General features: G+C 42.2%; 1 protein-coding gene across 1 annotated transcript in view; it reads right to left on the reverse strand.

The window, feature by feature from the left end:
- LOC137331831 (bile salt-activated lipase-like) overlaps window positions 1-18,216 on the reverse strand; it is a 36,164-nt gene that overhangs the window by 15,287 nt on the left and 2,661 nt on the right. Inside the window, exons 3-7 of the mRNA XM_067995747.1 lie at window positions 14,839-15,112; window positions 8,525-8,532; window positions 7,704-7,905; window positions 2,246-2,408; window positions 217-452 (exon numbers count right to left, since the gene is read on the reverse strand). Coding sequence (XP_067851848.1) covers window positions 217-452; window positions 2,246-2,408; window positions 7,704-7,905; window positions 8,525-8,532; window positions 14,839-15,112 — 883 coding nt within the window. The remainder of the gene's footprint in view (window positions 1-216; window positions 453-2,245; window positions 2,409-7,703; window positions 7,906-8,524; window positions 8,533-14,838; window positions 15,113-18,216) is intronic.

An 18,216-nucleotide genomic window follows, 5' to 3' on the forward strand; every position in this document is an offset into this window, starting at 1 on the left:
AATCTTGTGACTATGAGATGAAAGTGCTACCACTGAGCCTCGGCTGGCACCTTAGTATACTATGTTTAAATGAAACTGCTCCCTGGTATGGGCCCCATATTTGGCTGAGGCCCCTAGGCACAAGCCCTGTAGGCCCCATGCGTTAATCTGCCCCTGGGTGTTCCTTGCTTCCTTTGATACTTTAATTCTTTTATAAATTGTTATTAAAATAATTACCATCTATTGTAGGGACAAACGGAAGAAAAAACACAATCTTCTCTTTGCTAAGTAGCTCTGTCACACGAACCGCCAACACGATCTCTTTAGCGGGCACCTGCCTGAGGCAGAACATCATGGCAGCATTGTCCTCCAGTGGGCACCTCACAGCCTGGGCGACTCTACGAGCAGCGCGGAGAGGGTTTCGATTTATGGCCCATATAGCCTGGGCATCGCCACTCTGTGAGATGGCACGTCTGCAGGGCAGTACAGCGGCGGGGTGGGGGGGGGGTGGGTGGGGTGGAGAGAGAAAAACGGAAATTAGACAAGAGAAAATCCAGATCTGTGTCCTGAGGTAGAGTTTGTAATATTGAGCCTGATATTTCCCTGCCCTCGCTGAAGTGCAGTGTGTGTGTGTGTGTGCAGATCCAGGCCATCTCAATCTCCTGTCCTGGACAATTAAAATGGTCCCTGGGGAACCCCTGGCACAGGCCCACCCCCTGACTGGGCCTAGCACCAGGACAAAAAGGAGGCCTACAGCTGCAATCCTGGCTGCCACCCTTGAGGCCTTCCTGGCTGTTACTGGAGAGCAGCAGCTAGTAGACCCCAAGGCCCAAAGATAGTGCTGGGGAGGAAAGAGAAATTTTACCTGCATTCAGGCCCCATCTGCAGGTTATCCCCAGGCCCTTCTCGGACCTTTAATGGAACGAAAATTGGGTGAGTTCTACAATGGGTGAGCACTCCGTTCTGTGGTGTGGAATAAAATCACCCCCCCCAAAAAAAAACTGCAATTTAACACATTGGGTTTTGGCCCAAATTATAATACATCTTAGTTGAAAGTATCAGATTCCGTATTTATAATTATGGCAAACGTGCAAAAAAGATTTACAAGGATGATACCAGAACTGAGATGTTATACCTATCAAGAAAGGCTGAACAGGCTGGGATTCTTTTCTCCAGAAAAGAGAAGGCTGAGGGGTGATCTGATAGAGGTCTTTAAAATTATGAGGGGGTTTGATAGTGTAGACGTAGAGAAGATGTTTCCCCTTGTGGGGGAGACCAGAACTAGGGGCCATAAATATATGACAGTCACTAATAAATCCAACAAGGAATTCAGGAGAAACTTCTTTACCCAGAGAGTGGTTCAAATGTGGAACTTGCTACCGCATGGAGTAATTGAGGCGAACAGCATAGATGTATTTAAGGGGAAGCTAGATAAGTACGCAAGGGAGAAAGGAATAGAAGGATATGTTGATAGGGTGAGATGAAGTAAGGTGGGAGGAGGCTCGTGTGGAGCATAAATACCGGCATAGACCAGTTGGACTGAATGGCCTGTTTCTGTGCTGTAAATTCAATGTAATTCTATGTAATTATGCACCCATAATTGAAAAGGCTTAGTAGCTTTAAAACATTCTAACATGATTAGAAGTGAGATAAGTCAAAACTGGCAGATCTGCATTGTCCTGAATAAATTGCAAGGTAAAGGATTAGTGTTTACGTTTGACATTTGTACGTTGACCATAAAGCTACTGCTCACAGCTGTGATCGTGCCGGCCGAGTAGGAACTTAGGAACGCATCTCGTTTACAAACGGTGACGCATATCGATTTTTGCTCATCGGTTGCCAGCTCTGGCTGGACGCATTCCTGGAGGTTTCATCGTGTGACCTCCCGCCTCCAACCACCCCGGCTCCCCCTCTCCCCACCGCTCCCACCATTGGTCGCCCGACACACCCATCCTCACAGCATCCCGCCTTCCTGCGCAAATTGGAAAAAACTCTCCATTACCCAATTGGATGATTCTTGACTGTCAGTCAAAAAGCCTTCTTTCCCTATCTCCAATATTTTTATAACCAATAAGCGAAAGTGTTAAAAGAAAACGAAAAGAAAACATACAGTTTTTTTTGTTGCCCCTGTGATTTTTCTCCCAGGTGTTGCTCGCAGCAGTGTCCAGGAGATTAATCTTTAATTCCTGGAGAGTCCAGGATAATCCTCGGTGATTGGCGACCCTAGTTCATTCAGAAAGAGTACAGAATTCTGCTACATAGATACCTGAAGAGCCCTTTGTTTACTGGTGATAATGCGTGCACACTTGTACTGGCACCTCCAGCTGATTCACCAAATAGAGTAATGAGCTCCGGATTGCCTCCAAAGTTTGCGATATTACTCTTCACCCAGGCTATGGCCATGTGTTGGTCCCACAAGCCATAGTTACCTAAGTTTGATTAAAAAGAAATAGTGAGTTTCAATTTTTTATTACCAATCTTCTCTCTCACTGTCTTGTCTGAAGGCGGTGCCTCATGCTGGAGATACGTTTCTACAGACACTGGCCTGAAATTCCTTCACTACCACATGAAGAATGAGCATTGACGGAGAAGATTGCCAGGGCTCTTCATCCATGGGTGAAGTCAAAGGCAGGCCCAGCCCAGCTCTCAACCCACATTCACACATGCCTATTCGCTGCAGGGTGATGATTGTATAAAGTTGTATAACGCTCTAGTTAGACCCCATCTGGAGTACTGCGTTCAGTTCTGGGCACTGCATCTCAGGAAGGATATATTGGCCTTGGAGGGGGTGCAGCGCAGATTCACCAGAATGATATCGGGGCTAAAAGGGTTAAATTATGAGGACAAGTTGCATAGACGAGGCTTGTAGTCCCTGAAATACACAAGATTAAGGGGTGATTTAATCGAGATGTTTAAGATGATTAAAGGATTTGATAGGGTAGATAGAGGGAAACTATTTCCTCTGGTGGGAGAGTCCAGAACAAGGGGGCATAATCTCAAAATTAGAGCTAGGCTGTTCAGTGGTGATGTCAGGAAGCACTTCTTCACACAAAGGGTAGTGGAAATCTGGAACTCTCACCCAAAAATCTGTTGAGGCTGGGGGTCAATTGAAAATTTAAAAACTGAGATTGATAGATTTTTGTTAGGCAAGGGTATTAAGGGATATGGAACCAAGGCAGGTAAATGGAATTAAGACCCAGATCAGCCATAATCTAATTGAATGGCGGAATAGGCGTGAGGGGCTGAACGGCCTACTCCTGTTCATATATGTTCCCATGATTAAGTGGATTTTAAATACAATCATGGTGGGGTAGAATTTCCGCAGAGATTCTTCCCACCTCTTGCAGTAACCTCTTGCAGAAACCAGGAGATATGGCGAAAGCACATTCTTATGATGTCTCGGGGTATGCATTAATCTAGCACCAAAGCTACGGCAGGAGATTGGGAGAACTCCCACAGCGATCCGGATGATTGAATTTACCATAGTCGTTCTTTCTTTCTGTGTGTCGTGTTATTCTGAAAGCATTATGATTGAAAAGGGGGTCAGATCCATTTCAAATTATAATTTATTTCTACTTTACGCATTTCATTTAAATTGTAGTGGGGTCTGGGCACTGGGAATTTTAAAACAGAGGCTGTGGTCATTGTTTTTATCATGGGTTCTTTTGTTCTTTCGATGTAAACTAATTTGGCATGGGGGAGGGGCACCAGGATGAAGCATTAGAGGGGAGAAACAAGGTGCAGAGGATTGGGAGAGACAAACAGCATTAGAATAAAGAGTAGTTCTGAAATAGGTGGAGTCAGACGGGGGGAAAATGTGAGGCAGACTTGGATAGGTTTGGAGTGCATGTGTGTAAATGCATGGATCATGGCAAATAAGGTTGGTGAGCTGCAGACACAAATTACCACATGGGATTATGATATACTGGCGATAATGGGGACCTGGCTCAAAGAAATGGAGGACTGGGAACTTAATATTCCTGGCTACAAAGTATTCAGGAAAGATAGGGAAGGAAATAAAGGGGGGTGGGGGGGGGGGTGGTTAGCAGTATTGATCAAACATACTATTATAGCACTGGAAAGGGATGATGTACTTGAGGGTTCAAAGCTAGAATCTATTTGGTTAGAATTAAGGAACAATAGAGGATTTACGCTGCTGAGTGTATACGAGAGGGCACCAGATAGCGGGAATTAGATGGAGGAGCAAATTTCAGAAAGATGCAAGAACTACAGAGTAGTGATATAAGGGGACTTCAATTATCCTAATATAGACTGGGAAAATAACAATGTAAAGGGCAAAGAGGGGGAGGAATTCCTGAAATGTGTACTAGAGAACTTTCTTGATCAGCATGTTTCCAGCCCAAAGAGGAAGAAAGCAGTGCTGGATCTGGTTCTGGGGAATGAAGTAGGGCAAGTGAAGCATGTTTCAGTGGGGGAGCATTTGGGGAACAGTGATCACAATATCATTAGGTTTAGAGTGGTTACGAAAAAGGACAAGGAAAAATCAACAGTGCAAAATACTCAACTGGAGAAGGGCTAATTTCAGTGAGTTGAAAGGGGATCTGGCCCAGATGGATTGGAATTAAAAGTTGGCAGGTAAAGCAGTAAATGAACAATGGGAGGCCTTCAAAGAGGAGATAGTTCAGGTACAGACCAGATACATTCCCACTAAGGCAAAACGGCATCCAAAGCTAGAGCTGCCTGGATGACTAAAGATTTAGAGATTAAAATGAAACGGAGAAAGGAGGCTTATGACAAATGTTAGGCTCATAATACAGTAGAGAACCAGGCTGAATACAGAAAGTACAGAGGGGAACTGAAAAATAAAATAAAAGGGGCAAAGATAGTGTATCAGAATAAATTTGCAGCTAACACAAAAGGGAACCCAAAAGTCTTTTATAAACATATAAATAGTAAAAGGGTAGTCAAAGGAAGGATGGGACTGATTAGGGACCAACAAGGAGATCTTCTTGTGGAGGTAGAGGACATATCTGAGATACTAAATGAATACTTTGCATCCGTCTTTACTAAAGGAGAGGATGCTGCCAACGTCACAGCAAAGGAGGAGTTAGTAGAGAAATTGGATAGGATAAAAATAGCTAAAGAAGAGGTACTTAAAAGGTTGGTGGCGTTCAAAGTAGAAAAGTCACCCGGTCCAGATGAGATGCATCCTAGGTTGCTGAGGGAAGTAAGGGTGGAAATTGCAGAGGGTCTGGCCACAACCTTTTAATCCTCCTTAGATATGGGATTGGTGCCAGAGAGTTGGAGAATTGCAAATGTTACACCCCTGTTCAAAAAAGGGGAGAGAGATCAACCCAGAAACTACAGGCCAGACATCCTAATGTTGGTGGTGGGGAAACTTCTAGAGACCATAATCCAGGACAAAAATAACAGCCAGCATGGATTTGTTCAAGGCAAATTGTGTTTGACTAACTTGATTGAGTTCTTTGATGAAGTAACGGAGAGGGTTGATGAGGGTAGTACAGTTGATGTTGCGTATATGGACTTTCAAAAGGCATTTGATAAAGTACCACATAATAGACTTGATAGCAAAATTGAAATCCATGGGATTAAAGGGGCAGCGACAGTGTGGATACGAAATTGTCTAAGAGACAGAAAGCAGAGAGTAGTGGTGAACGGTTGTTTTCCAAACCAGAGGGAAGTATACAATGGTGTTCCCCAGGGGTCGGTATTAGGACCACTGGTCTTTTTGATATATACTAATGACCTTGACGAGGGTATACAGGGCATATTTTCAAAGTTTGCAGGTGACACGAAACTTAGAGATGCAGTAAACAGTGAAGAGGATAGTAACAGACTTCAGGAAGTCATAGGCAGACTGGTGAAATGGCAGACACATGGCAGATGAAATTTAATGCAGAGAAGTGTGAAGTGATGCATTTTGGTAGGAAAAATGTGGAGAGGCAATATAAACTAAATGGTACAATTTTAAAGGGAGTGTATGTATATAAATCTTTGAAGGTGGCAGGACAAGTTGAGGAGACTGTTAAAAAAGCATACAGGATCTTTGGCTTTATAAACAGAGGCATAGAGTACAAAAGCAAGGAAATTATGCTAAACCTTTATAAAACATTGGTTAGGCCCCAACAGGAGAATTGTGTCCAATTCTGGGCACTACACTTTAGGAAGAATGTCAAGGCCTTAGAGATGGTGCAGGGTAGATTTACTAGAATGGTACCAGGGATGCGGGTCTTCAGTTATCTGGTGAGACTAGAGAAGTTGGGGTTGTTCTTCTTAGAACAGAGAAGGTTAAGGGGAGATTTAATAGAGGTGTTTAAAATTGTGAAGGGTTTTGATAGAGTAAATAAGGAGAAACTGTTTCCAGTGGAAAAAGGGTCAGTAACCGGAGGACAGAGACTTAAGGGAATTGGCAAAAGAATCAGAGGCAAGATGAGGAGAATTTTTTTTAAGCAACGAGTTGCCATGATCTGATAGGGTGGTGGATGCAGGTTCAATATTAATTTTCAAAAGGAATTGGATAAATAAGTGAAGGGGAAAAATTTGCAGGGCTATGGGGAAAGAGCAGGGGAGTGGAACTAATTGGATAGCTCTTTCAAAGAACCGGCACAGGCAAGATGGGCTGAATGGCCTCCTTCTGTAATGGGCAAGATGGGCCAAATGGCCTCCTTCTGTGCTGTATCATTCTATGATAAGACTCTGTAGGCTGAGGAAATAAACAGCCTGGATTTGGAGGTGATACGTATTGATGGTAAATTAAATTGTTTCCTATTAATTTTTTTGTGGGAAGGGTTTCAGTTCTCTATGTATTTGTGGGCAGGATAAGTTATATATAGAGACCCTGTCTGGGCTATCGATGCTAGCTTCAAAGGACGGCATGCTCCATTCACAAGCCTGCTTCTTTGGAGAAAGAAGCAGTTCTCTTATCTGTAATGGTCGCCATATCAGGGAGTGTCCTGCAAGAAAGGTAGTAGTTGTCTCAAAGTTAACAACTGTGGCACGAAATAATTTTTTTTGTTGGCTTAAAGGCCTTACAGTACTCGCTCATCTATAATTCACTAGTTTAAACCGCGTGTCCAAGTCAGTTTATGAGACAGACCTCCGTGGAGCTTGTAGAATTTAAGACATAGCTATTCTACAAGCTCAATGGAGTGTCCGGGAGATTAATCTTTAATTCCTGGCGACTTCAGGACAATCATGGAGGGTTAACAACCCTAAAAAGGGTAGATCGTTAGCCCTGAGTCATATTACATCCCATTCACCACATGTTAAGTTTTGTGTCAGAGAAAGTACAGGCCTAATTATGAAAGCTGCCTTTTAAGTAAAGCATGAGGAAAGAGTATTGAAAACAGGCTCAAATTGCAATAGTCACCTTATCTTTTCTTTTCCATGAAGCCAGTGCTCGGAAGTCATTTATGCTCTTTTTAAATATTTGTCAAACTATCTTATTGGATAATGATTGGCAGCTTTTCAGTTTAAAAGGCAGCGCGGACAGTAGGGTAGAACTTGACTTTGTGGTGATAATGTACAATGGGCGATAGCAAGTCGGCATTCCATTTTATATCTCTCCCCATTTTTATTTCTGTTGACTTCAATCGGAAGAGATGTAAAACGGGCTGCTGACTCGCTATCACCCGTTTTACACTATCACACAAATTCAGGATCTACCCCCAATATGTCTGAGGATTTCACGGTGTGTGTTTTAAGATGATGTTTTGGGCTGGGTTGTAGAAAAGTGACATCACCTCTTCCATTGTCGTCCCCAGTGCTGAGGAAACCGAGCGCAGTCAGACGGTAGTTGACACTCACGATGATGACCTCCCCACTGTGGGCCAGCTCGTTGCCATCGTACAAGGAGATTTTCTCGTGACCGATGCCGTAACTTGATCCGATGGCAAATGCTCCTCCATGAATCCAGATCATGACGGCCAGTTTCTTCCTCAACGCCTCTGCAAATGGGAGGCAGCAAGAATGGTGAGACAGCTGACCCTGTTTATATCGTACATGTACACTTTACTACATGTGCCTTATTCTTGGTGGTTTACCAGTCTTAAGCGTCAGCCTTCGCTCAGTCTTCACTCTCGCCTCGGAGTCAGAAGGTCATGGGTTTGAGTCCCACCCCAGAGACTTGAGCATAAAATTTAGGCTGTCACTCCAGTGCAGTCTTTCCGAGACCCTGTTTGCCCTCTCAGTTTGACGTAAAAGATCCTATGGCACTATTCGAAGAAGAGCAGGGGAGTTCTCCCCGGTGTCCTAGCTAATATTTATCCCTCAACCAACATCACTAAAAAACAGATTATCTGATCATTGTCACATTGCTGTTTGTGGAATCTTGCTGTGTGCAAATTGGCTGCCGCGTTTCCTACATAACAACAGTGACTACACTTCATAAAGAACTTGATTGGCTGTCAAGCGCTTTGGGACGTCCTGAAGTTGTGAAAGGCATTGTATAAATACAAGACTTTCTTTCTTTCTTTCTTTCTCTAAATAACCAATACAAGAAGAGCATAAGAACTTTTAGGAACAGGAAGAGGTCATTAGGCCCAACAACCCACCCATCTTTGACTGATCTCACTATCCTCCTTCTTATCCCTTCTCTCTCCAAAACACCCATTTAACGGTAGAAATTCCCCTGCACCTCTTCTGGTGCATGCGGGAATGGATATCATGAATTGCATACTCTCAGAGGATGGTTTAGTATCGATTAAAGTTAACCCGTGGAAAACCGCAGGCTGGGAGTGTGTAATTTAGCACTCTGCACTCCCGCATGTGGCAGGAGCACTGTGGTGGAATTTTTAGCCCTCTGTGTAATGCTGCCCTCTGAAGTGGTCTTTCTTGGTGACTTATTCCAGAACTCTTTCATTTCTTTTTGTAAAAAGGTTCCCCCAACTTCCCTTCTAGTTTCCTAATTTTTAACTCCTGGGGTTTTGAACCTTCCACTATTGTGAACAATTTGCCGGAATCAATTTTGTCAAATCCCTTCAATGAGGTCACCTCAAAGCTTCTATCCCAAAGAAAACAAACCCAACTCCTTTAACTTCTCAGCATAAAGTAATTTCACAATTAAAACCAGTCACATAAATAATACTTGTCTCAATTTTTTTTTTAAACAAAGAGCGAATGGAAACATTTTTAAAGGAGGACCATTCTTACAGTGGAGAAGGAGATCAGCAAATTACTGCACGGCATTTTCATCATGCTCTAGACGTGATGTTTCCGTGATATAATGACGTGTTTATAATGTTACCTCATTGAGCCCAAGTTTTTGGCATACATATAAAGCGGAGTTTGCCAAACACTTTTGGATAAAAGACTGTCCCTTTCATATCGATGTTATCCCCTCTGGGATTCAAAGTTGAAAAGGTAAGAGTTTATACAGACTGGAAAAATATAAGCAGAGAAATGAAAGAACTACACAAAGATCTCACGTTACCACATAACAAATGTGTTTCTACTTGGCAGAAAAGGATTCGAATTACTGAGCTATTCGGAAGGCTCAGATTTCCACTGGTTTCAGCACATTTTGCGCTGGCTCCATTTCCTCTTTAAAGGTCTTCACATGGTGCATTTGAAAGAATGATCACAAAGGTGTCTAACTGGGGGACAGACAACGCCTTCTCATATGTGAAATAAATAGATTAAATCAAAACAGACAGCAAGAAAAACGAGGCCAATAAATCAGGGGGTGCCAGATAATAGCTTTTGGGTTCATTAAATTGATCCTCTTGCGTTCAAATAAATTTTGAGGAGACCACAAGGAATTAGAATCATAGAATCATACAGCACAGAAGGAGGTCATTCTTCCCATCGTACCTGTGCCAGCTCTTTGAACAATCTATCCAATTAGTCCCACTCCCCTGCTCTTTCCCCATAGTCCTGCAAATATTTCCCCTTCAATTATTTTTCCAATTCCCTTTTGAAAGTTACTATTGAATCTATTTCCACCATTCTTTCAGGCAGTACATTCCAAATCGTATCAACTCGCTGCGTAAAAAAATTTCTTCTCATCTCCCCTCTGGTTCTTTTGCCAATTACCTTAAATCTGTGTCCTCTGGTTACCGACCCTCCTGCCAGTGGAAACAGTTTCTCCTTATTTACTCTATCAAAACCCCTCATAATTTTGAACACCTCTATTAAATCTCCCCTTAACCCTCTCCACTCTAAGGAGGACAATCCCAGCTTCTCCAATCTTTCCACATAACTGAAGTCCCTCATCCCTGGTATCATTCTAGTAAATCTCCTCTGTACCCTCTCCAAGACCTTGACATCCTTCCAAAAGTGTGGTGCCCAGAATTGGACACAATACTCCAGCTGAGGCCTAATCAGTGAATTATCACAGAATAGACAGATGGGCATAACTTTCTGTGTTGTGGCCACTAATAGGCTAGTCTGCTCACTCACACAGCAAGGTCTGGAATCCCATCTGTAATCTCAGCTATGATTGAGATTCAAAAGTAGCTACCCCCATTGACGAGGTTTCACTGCTTCACAGCAACCTTGTTGGATGGTGTATCTCCTAGGAACATCTACCGGAGTGAAGGGGGGAAAAAATCAGCAGAGAAACCTTTATTATTTATTCATTCTCGGAGTGTGGGTTTTACTGGCAAGTGCAGCATTTATTGCCCATTCCTAGTTGTCCTGAGAAGGTGGTGTTGGGCCTTCTTCTTGAACCACTGGTAGCAGTTTGATAGGCCACCTCAGAGTCAACCACATTGGTGTGGGATTGGAGTCACATATATGCCAGACAGTGTAAGGATAGCAGGTTTCCTTCCCTAAAGGAGATTAGTGAACCAGTTGGGTTTTTACAACAATCTAACAGCTTCATGGTCACGTTTACTAACACTAGCTTTTTGATTCAGATTTTGTAAACTGAATTCAAATCATCAAACTGCCATGGTGGGATTTGAACTCATATTCTCTGGATTAGTAGTCCAGGGTCTACTGGATTAGTAACATAACCACTACACTACCATACCCGATGCAACCTGTTCCATCCTTCGAAGCACAGCTTATATTAGCCAAAAAAAGTGGCATTGTTATCAAATCTGGCGACACTAGTGTTGCCAACTCTGGTTGGATGTAATCCCGGAGGTTCAATCACATGACATTTGATCATGTGACATCTGATCACGTGACGTCTCATCAGTGATGTCTGATCATGTGACACTTGCCTACAGTTTGCAAAACGTTATTGCATTTACCTTGCATTTACAGAGTTTCCTGTGGTTAAGTGTCTTTGCTCGTGGTTTTGTGCTGTCGTGCCAGAAGCTCTGAGAACCGGGGGATTGCCCGCGAGAAGGCAGCCGGAAGGTTTACCCGGGGCATCTCTTTAAAATTGAACATGAAAGACATGCGAAAGCTCATTACAGCTTTTGTTACAACGGGTTACATTGAGTTACGTCAAGTCTACAGCAGAGCAAAAGGCCATTCGGCCCAACAGGTCCACGCCGGTGTTTATGCTCCACACAGGACCTGCTCCCTCCCTACTTCTTCTAACCCTATCAAGATACCCATCGATTCCTTTCTCCCTCGAGTGCCTACCTAGCTTCCCCTTAAATGCATCTTTGCTATTCGCCTCAACTATTCCTTGTGGCAACGCGTTCCATATTTTTACCACTCTTTGGGTAAAGAAGCTTCTCCTGAATTCTCTATTGGATTTATTAGTGACTATCTTATTTTGATAACCTCTAGTTTTGGACTCCCCACAAGTGGAAACATTTTCTCTACATCTACCCTATCAAACCCTTTCATAATTTTAAAGACCTCTATCAGGTCTTCTCTTTTCTAGATAACAGAGCCCCAGCCTGTTTAATCTTTCCTGATAAGTAGATCCTCTCAGTTCTGATATCATCCTTGTGAATCTTTTTTGTACCTTCTCCAATGCCTGTATATCCTTTTTATAATATGGAGACCAGAACTGTTCACAGTATTCCAAGTGTGGTCTAACCAAGGTTCTATACAAGTTTAATATAACTTCTCTGCTTTTCAATTCTATCCCTCTAGAAATGAATCCCAGTGCTTGGTTTGTGTTTTTTATGGCCTTATGAACCTGCATCATACTTTTACTGATTTGTATATCTGTTCCCCGAGATCCCTTTGCTCTTCTGCCCCATTTAGACTGTTATTATCGAAGCAATATGGGGCCTCTTTATTCTTCCTACCAAAATGCACCACCTCACACTTATCTATATTGAAATTCATTTGCTAAATACATGCCCATTCTGCAAGTTTATTAATGCCTTCTTGCATTTTGACGTATTCTTCCTTTGTATTAACTACACCCTCCAATTTTGTGTCGCCCACAAATTTTGAAATTGTACTTCCAATTCCCAAGTCCAAATTGTTAATATGAATTGTGAACAACAGTGGTTCCAGCACCGATCCCTGTGGAACACCACTTCCCACCTTTTGCCAGCCTGAGTAGCTGCCCTTAACTCCACTCTCTGTTTTCTGTTTTGTAGCCAGCTTGCTATCCATTCTGCTACCTGACCCCTGACTCCACATCCCCTGACCTAAGTCATGAGTCTACAATGTGGTGCCTTATCGAAGGCCTTTTGAAAATCCAAATATATTACATCTACTACATTACCCTTGTCTATCCTTTCTGTTACTTCTTCAAAGAATTGAATAAGGTTGGTCAAGCATGACATTCTGAAATCGGTGCTGACTATTCTTTATTATATTTTTATTTTCTAGATGTTTTTCTATTACATCTTTGAGTTTTATCCTCTCTAAGTTTGATTATTTTATCAATTATCTCCCCCCTTTCTACCTTAAGTGTCTTTATATCAGTTTTTGATCTTCTTCTTATGTCATGCCCACCATGTTAATCTCCCTGATAAATACTGAAACAAAGTAACTATTCAACATTTCTGCCATTTTGCTGTCATTTACCTGTGAGTTTATCTTGTGTATCCCTTAGTGGCCCTATCCCTATCCTGATTTTTCTTTTGTTATTTATGTGTCTGTAGAATACTTTACCATTGTTCTTTTTATGTTCCTTGATAATTTAATTTTGTAGTTCCTCTTTGCTTTCCTAATTGTTTTATTGACATCTTCTTTGTATTTTCTTTTGACATCCTCTCCTCTATTGTCTGTGTACTTAGAGTGCGCCTTTATCTTTAGTTTCTATTTTACCCTTATCTCTTTTCATCCATGGTGTTTCATTATTGGCTAGTTTGTTCTTGTTTTTTAGAGGAATATATTTCTCCTGATCTCTATTGATCACTATTTTAAGTATTTCCCATTGCTGTTCTATCTCTTTGTCTGTCAATTTTTTTCCCAGTTCACCTTCCCTAGTTCCAGTCTCATCCTCTCAAAATTAGCTTTTTTCCAATCTATATATCTTTGGTCTTTGTCTTACTTATGTCTTTCTCAATCATTATTTTAAACCTTGTTATGTTATGATCACTATTGCCTAGATGCTCCCCTACACTTACTTCTCTTATCTGCATGGTTCATTTACCATTACTACACCCAGCAGTGATTTCCTCTCTTGTTGGGCTTCTCACATTGTTAATTATTTGTTAAAGAAAAGAGGACCTGGTTGACACAGTGGAGCACAAATGTGTTGACCCACTGTTGGGTTTCTCATCTTATCTGCACTGATGTGAGGAGTTCCAATGGTGAAAATTGCTCCTTAATTAAAGGTTATGCGATCTCCACCTAGTCTTTTAAGAAAGAAAGACTTGTACTTATATAAGCACCTTTCACAACCTCAGGATGTCGCTTTACAACCAATGAAGTACTTTTAAAGTGTAGTCATTGTTGTAATGTAGGAAATGCAGCAGCCAATTTGTACACAGCAAGGTCCAACAAACAGCAATGTGATAATAACCATAAAATCTGTTTTTAGTGATGTTGGTTTGAGGGATAAACATTAGCCAGGCTGATTTCTCCTGCTCTTCTTCGAAATAGTGCCATGGGATCTTTTACATCCACTTGAGAAGGCAGACATGGCTTTGGTTTAACATTGCATCTGAAAGACTGCACCACTGACACTAAAGTATTAGCCTGGATTTTGTGCTTAAGTCTCTAGAGTAGGGTTTGAACCCCCAACCTTCTGATTTAGTGGTAACAGGGCTACCCACTGAGCCACAGCTGATACCTGTATAGGAATAATATCATTTGTAATACAGACCTGTAGTCAGGGTTTCAATGACAGGGCAACTTCATAATTGGAACCCATGATGTCCTGGTCAAACACATACCTTTATGAGTAAAGTAAGTGCTTTAGTGCAGCAGGATATCCCATGACAAATGCTATAAGCTTCTGCAATTGCTGCATGTAGCATTAATTGCTGACTGAGAATTGTAATTCTGCATAAAGGCCCTACATGAAGTGAAAAAGTTGGTTTCTGAGTGGATCTGATAGAAAGTCTGCCATCGAGTGTCATGCACCTGTCGGCCAAAAGACTTGATTGGCTCATGTAATCAATTGTTCCAATAGGTTCAAATGTCTGATTGTGACTAAATAAGAACCAATCACTAGATATGTAGGGAATGCTACCAATCAACAAAAAGCAACCACCCACAAAAGTTGCCAAGTCAGTCCAAAAAGATTTTGTATCAGCTTCTTTCAGTGGCCATTTTTTTTTTGTACTGTTGACTTTAGGTGTAATTGTACAAGTTCACCCAATTGCATTTCATGAATTCAGAAGAACATTATCACCCCCCTCCCCCACCATTAAAATTGATTGACATCAAAAATGTAATTTATAAAATAATAAGTACGTAAGAAAATAAATAATTCTCAAATAAGCTACTAAACCTAGCCATAAACCTACTTATTATATCTCAGAAATCTCTCTAATGACTTTCCTGTTGGTTCATGTAATATAGCAGAAGTTTTGTAGAGTGTCCATACACTACCTTGAACACCATTAGGTATCCATATGTTCAGGAAGAGGCAATCTTCATCACCTTGGACATTCTTCACAAACACCAGGTCCTGCATGCACATATTTCCATATTTTCTTGCATCCCTAATGCCTTTCCACGGGTTTAATGGTCTTGGCTTTCGGAAACGAAATTCTCCAATGGGTGGCTGTGCATAAGGAATTCCTCTGAAAATGTCTGTTGTTTTATTGTTTTGGTGAACTTTGATTCCACGCAGAAGGCCAGACTGGGTCCGAACAAGTGGATCAGTTGGGGGCTGGCAAAGGGGAAATAGTCAGAGCGTGAGAAATTCTGGAGCAAGAAAGGTCTATTCTATCATCAAGCCTACTCCATTCAGAGCCCATGTTTAGTTATTCCATCATGGACTTTCTCCTCCCCATCATCACCATCTGTTGTACTCTTACTTTAAGGAATATTAATTTCTGCCCCACCTCCAATGAAAAAATCAGGCAGCGTTATCAATATATAACCATCAATCTCCTTCTCAACATATATCTATCCAGCTCCCTTTTTGAAGGTGTTAATTGACCTCAAATCAATTCCCTTCTCTAGGAGTTTGTTCCACAGGTCCACAATCCTGTGGGCGGGGGAAGTTTAAAAAATGTTTTTAACCTTGCTCGATCTTTATGAATTTTGTACTTGTGTCCTTTGGTCCTGTGCCTTTAATGCCTCTCGGGACGCAAACCTGCTGTCATTACCTGGTCTGGCCTAAATGTGACTCCAGTCCCACACCAACGGGGTTGACTCTTAACTGTCCACTGAAATGGTCTAGCAAGCCACTCAGTCGTACAAGGGCAACTAGGGATGGGCAATAAATGCCGGCCTTGCCAGCGACACCTACATCCCAAGAATGATAAAAGAAAAAAAAATGCCCATTGTTCAAGTTAAGTAGCTTGATTATTTTACCCTTATCTGGGCCTTTCACTATTTTAAAGACCATTATCACTTCTCCCCTCAGTTCTTTCTCCAGGAAAAGTAAATTTAGTTGCTTCAGCCTTCCATCAGAATGTTGTTCCCTAAAGCCCAGAATCATCCTGTCCATTTTTCATTGAATCCTTTCTAGTCCTTCTACACCCTTTTTGAGATAGGTTGACCAAAACTGTATCACATACTCCAGAACTGATCTTACCATTGGTTTAAGCAAAGTTTGTAACCCAGTGCTCTTGAGATGGACCCTAGCATCCAATTTGCTTTATTAGTAACTGCTTCAGACAGATTGCATACTTTCAGGGTATGATCAATGATCGGTCAAATTCATTTCCTTTACAACCTCTACCAGTGAAAATACTAAACAAACCCTTTTCATGTTATGTACATGTTACCTGCTCCTGTAAGCATTGCCCTACATTTATACACATGCTAAAATCCATCTGCAATATCTCAGCCCAAATATAATAATTGGTCCAACACTCCTTCCTATTAAAAGCAAATACTGCGGATGCTGGAAATCTGAAATAAAAACAGAAAATGCTGGAAATACTCAGCAAGTCTGGCAGCATCTGTGGAGAAAGAAACAGAGTTAACATTTCAGGTCAATGATCTTTCATCAGAACTGGAGGAAGTTGAAGATTAAACAGTTTTTAAGCAAGTTCAGAGCCAGGGAAAGCTTGGGGGTGGGGGGCGGGGGATAGATTTAAAGTGATTGGTAGAAGGATTAGAGGGGAGCTGAGGAAAAATGTTTTCACCCAGAGGGTGGTGGGGGTCTGGAACTCACTACCTGAAAGGGTGGTAGAGGCAGGAACCCTCAACTCATTTAAAAAGTACTTGGATATGCACTTGAAGTGCCGTAACCTACAAGGCTACGGACCAAGTGCTGGAAAGTGGGATTAGGCTGGATGGCTCATTTTCGGCCGGCATGGACACGATGGGCTGAATGGCTTCCTTCTGAGCCGTAAATTTTCTATGATTCTATGATTCTATGAAAGAACAAAAGGGAAGGTCTCTGATAGGGTGGAGGGCAGGAGTGATTAAATGACAAAAGGGATGATTGTGCAAGACAAGGAGGGTGGTAATGGGACAGGTTAAGAAACAAAAGATCGGTCTAGAGGAGCTGTAAATGGCAACATCAGAACCATTACCAGCACCTGCTGTCTGAAAAAATAGGAGTAGTGGTTATGATCTGAAGTTATTGAAATCAGTGTTGAGTCCAGAAGGTTGTAAAATGCCTAATTAAAAGATGAGGTGCTGTTCCTCGAGCTTTCGTTGAGCTTCATTGGAGCAGTGTAAGAGGCCGAGGACAGAGAGGTCAGAGTGGGAAGGGGAATTAAAATGGCAAGTGACCGGCAGATCAGGGTCACGCTTGTGGACTGAGCGGAGGTGTTCAGCAAAGCGATCACCCAATCTGTGTTTGGTCTCCCCAGTGTAGAGGAGACCGCATTGTGAGCAGCGAATACAGTTTATTAAATTGAAAGAATTACAAGTAAATTGCTGTTTCACCTGGAAGGAATGTTTGGGGCCCTGGACGGTGGGAAGGGAGGAGGTGAAAGGGCAGGTATTGTATCTTCTGCGCTCGCACAGGAAGGTGTCGTGGGGACGAGAGCGTGTGTTGGGGGTGATGGAATAGTGGACCAGGGAGTCGCGGAGGGAGCGGTCCCTTCCGAATGCTGAAAGGGGAGGGGAGGGGAAGATGTGTTTGGTGGTGGCATCGCGCTGGAGGTGACGGAAATGGCGGAGAATGATACGTGGGGTGGACGGTGAGGATAAGGGGGGTCCTGTCATGGTTCTGACCTAAACTCCACATTCAAAGTATCATCCTCCGCCATTTCCGCCACCTCCAGCACGATGCCACCACCAAAGGTGGAGACCAATTTTCAATCCATCTGGACAATTTGTCATCTGGTTTTATATGAGACACTTTGATGAATGCCTTTTGAAAATCCAAGTAAACTAATAGACTGAAATAGATGGATATATTAGTCTCATGTACTGTGGCCTCAGGTGGCAATTATTGTTCCACATTGGATTGAACTGAAGTTCGTTTCAATGGCTTATTTCAGTATGAACTCAAACCATCAAACCCAATATCACAGGCAGGCTGTAAATCCTCAACTTCCTCAAATTTGAAGCAACTCAAGTAAATGGCACAAGGTCCTAAGATGGTGATTTGAATCAAACCCGGAATGGACCTGAATCCACAGGGCAAAATTGACGACACATTGGGATCATATTTGACTTCTCATCAATCAAGAGTTAACTGCACAGATAAACAGCACTTTATTTGTGCAGCTGGGAATCGGAGAGAAGGAGGTATTAATCAGACCATCATTATAGCTCACCTTAAACAAAGTGAGTATTGGCACCACTGTGTCAGCAAAAGAGTTGCAATTACCCAATCATCTCCATTTTGGCCAGGACTTGTGA

This window comes from Heptranchias perlo, chromosome 2, assembly GCF_035084215.1.
Source record: "Heptranchias perlo isolate sHepPer1 chromosome 2, sHepPer1.hap1, whole genome shotgun sequence".
Lineage (NCBI taxonomy): Eukaryota > Metazoa > Chordata > Chondrichthyes > Hexanchiformes > Hexanchidae > Heptranchias > Heptranchias perlo.